The sequence below is a fragment of the Penaeus monodon genome, chromosome 27 (assembly GCF_015228065.2).
Source record: "Penaeus monodon isolate SGIC_2016 chromosome 27, NSTDA_Pmon_1, whole genome shotgun sequence".
NCBI classification, from domain to species: domain Eukaryota; kingdom Metazoa; phylum Arthropoda; class Malacostraca; order Decapoda; family Penaeidae; genus Penaeus; species Penaeus monodon.
The window spans coordinates 37,536,384-37,538,293 of record NC_051412.1 but is presented as its reverse complement, the minus strand read 5'-3'; the positions used below and the strand labels follow the sequence as shown (position 1 = coordinate 37,538,293).

Sequence of the window (1,910 nt, the reverse complement as noted above, 5' to 3'; positions counted from 1 at the left end):
GACAGAACATATCTCTCCTTCGCCATGACCCAGCCTCTTACCGCCGCGACCTTTGACCTCTCTCGTGACCCCGCCAGGTACGATAGCCGAGCGCGAGCACCGGAAGTGGGAGGCGGCGATTCCTCTGGCCAACAACCCTTACGCCCCCGAGAGACTGGTGCAGCGCCTCTCGCATTCAAGGTCCTCCTCCACCACACACATCCCGAGGGCTCTCAGAGTGTGAGTATCTGAGTATCTGGTTCTCCGTTTTTTTTTTTTTCGGTTCTTTGGTCTTTGGTTTTTTTTGTCGATCCTTCGTGTTTTCACTTCTTCGGTTCCTTGTTTTCTTTCTTTCTTTTTTTCTTTTTTTTTTTTTTTTTTTTTTTTTTTTTTGGTTCTCCGGTTTTTCTCCTTTTTATCTTGTTTTTCTTGGGCTCTCTCTTTTGATTTTTTTTTTCTTGTGTATCTATCTGATTTTTAATCTTCTTTATTATTTTGGGAATTCTTGGCTAATTATTTGAATCGCTTATCTTCTGTTTTTGCGTTTATATACTTTTTTTAAAATTAGTCCTTACTTCTTTTTTAGCTTCCTTTCTATTCTGTACTTCTTTCTCGTCATCTTTTCCTTCCAGTTATACTTCTCTGCCGCTCTCTTCTCCTTCATCATCATTCATTCTCCTTCTCCCTCTGTCATTTTCATGAAATAATACGTCGTTTCCCAAATCTTCCTTTGCAGCGACTTCCTCGAGGACTCGCCGAAGGACCTGGACCCGAGCCTCCGCGCCGGCGTCCCCCCGCAGGCCGACCTCAAGAGGTACAGCCGCGACTACTACGTGGCGGCGCCGGCGGGCGGCTCCGGCTGGCACAGGAGTCCCCAGGCGCAGCACGTGTCGCAGCAACCCCAGCCGCGGGCCCTGCAACCCCAGCTGGCCAACGGACACCACGTCTTCAACTCACGGTCGACGTCGGACCTCGTGAGCTCCCAGGTATGCGAGGGAGAGCAAGCACTCGGGTCTTCCTCTTCCCCGCCGCCCTGCATGCCCGAGGGCGGGCGTGAGGAGGAGGGTCCTCCCTCCTCGGCCGCTTCGCCCACCCACACTAACACCCCCCACACCCCTCATGCATGCGGCGACCCTAGTAGTGACGGTGAAGGTAGCCCTGTAGTGGTTAGAAACCTGATCGCTTTGTTTAACAGAAGAAGTCTCGAGCCCGAACGAAGGAAGGCGCGTTACAGGTCGCGCCCGGCGTCGCTTGACGGCCTTCCCCGTCAGAGGGCCTTCTCGCCGACTGACGACTTCCAGCCGCGGCTCTCCTCCACGCCCTCTTCCGGGTCGTTGCGCTCGCCCTCGTCCGAGACCTCCTCGGTTTCCAGCCTCGTCACGCCGATCGAGACGGAGGCGCCGGGAATCGGAGAGCTGGAGAAAGACCTCATCAGGCAGGGATTCACGCGGTCCTCCTTCCGAGCGCGCCAGGCCACCAAGAGCTTCAGTCTGAACCCCCTCTTCGAAGACGAGGTCCGCGCGGAGGACCTGTCGGAGAGGAAGACCTTCGACACGAAACCGACAAAGCTGGATAGGTCGCAAAGCGCGAACTCCCCCTACTTTGCCGAAACGTCGTCAGATTATTACAGCTCTTACGAATCGCTGCCGTACTTGTCCTCCTTCAGCAGGGAAGGCAGCCTGAGACTCCCCTCGCCCAAGGTGACCGAAGAATCCTTCGAAAGTCTCTCGAGCCGCGGGGGATCAGTGAGACTCCCGCAAAGGAAGAAGAACCTCAGGTCATGGGGCAGCTTCAGGAACAACAGGGAGATGTGGTGATGGAGGGACGACATTGGAAAGTCGGGAGGAGCTTCCTATGAGGATCCAGTGGGTCGATTATCGGTCGGGCGAGGATTTGTGTAGAGTCATATTAGGAAGGATTCCGCGGGGTTA

General features: G+C 54.6%; 1 protein-coding gene across 1 annotated transcript in view; it reads left to right on the top strand.

Annotated features, from left to right (window-relative positions):
• Positions 1–1,910, top strand: part of LOC119590516 — a gene marked incomplete in the record, with an annotated part of 54,991 nt that overhangs the window by 39,521 nt on the left and 13,560 nt on the right. The window contains 2 exon segments of the mRNA XM_037939164.1: positions 78–219; positions 716–965. Coding sequence (XP_037795092.1) covers positions 78–219; positions 716–965 — 392 coding nt within the window.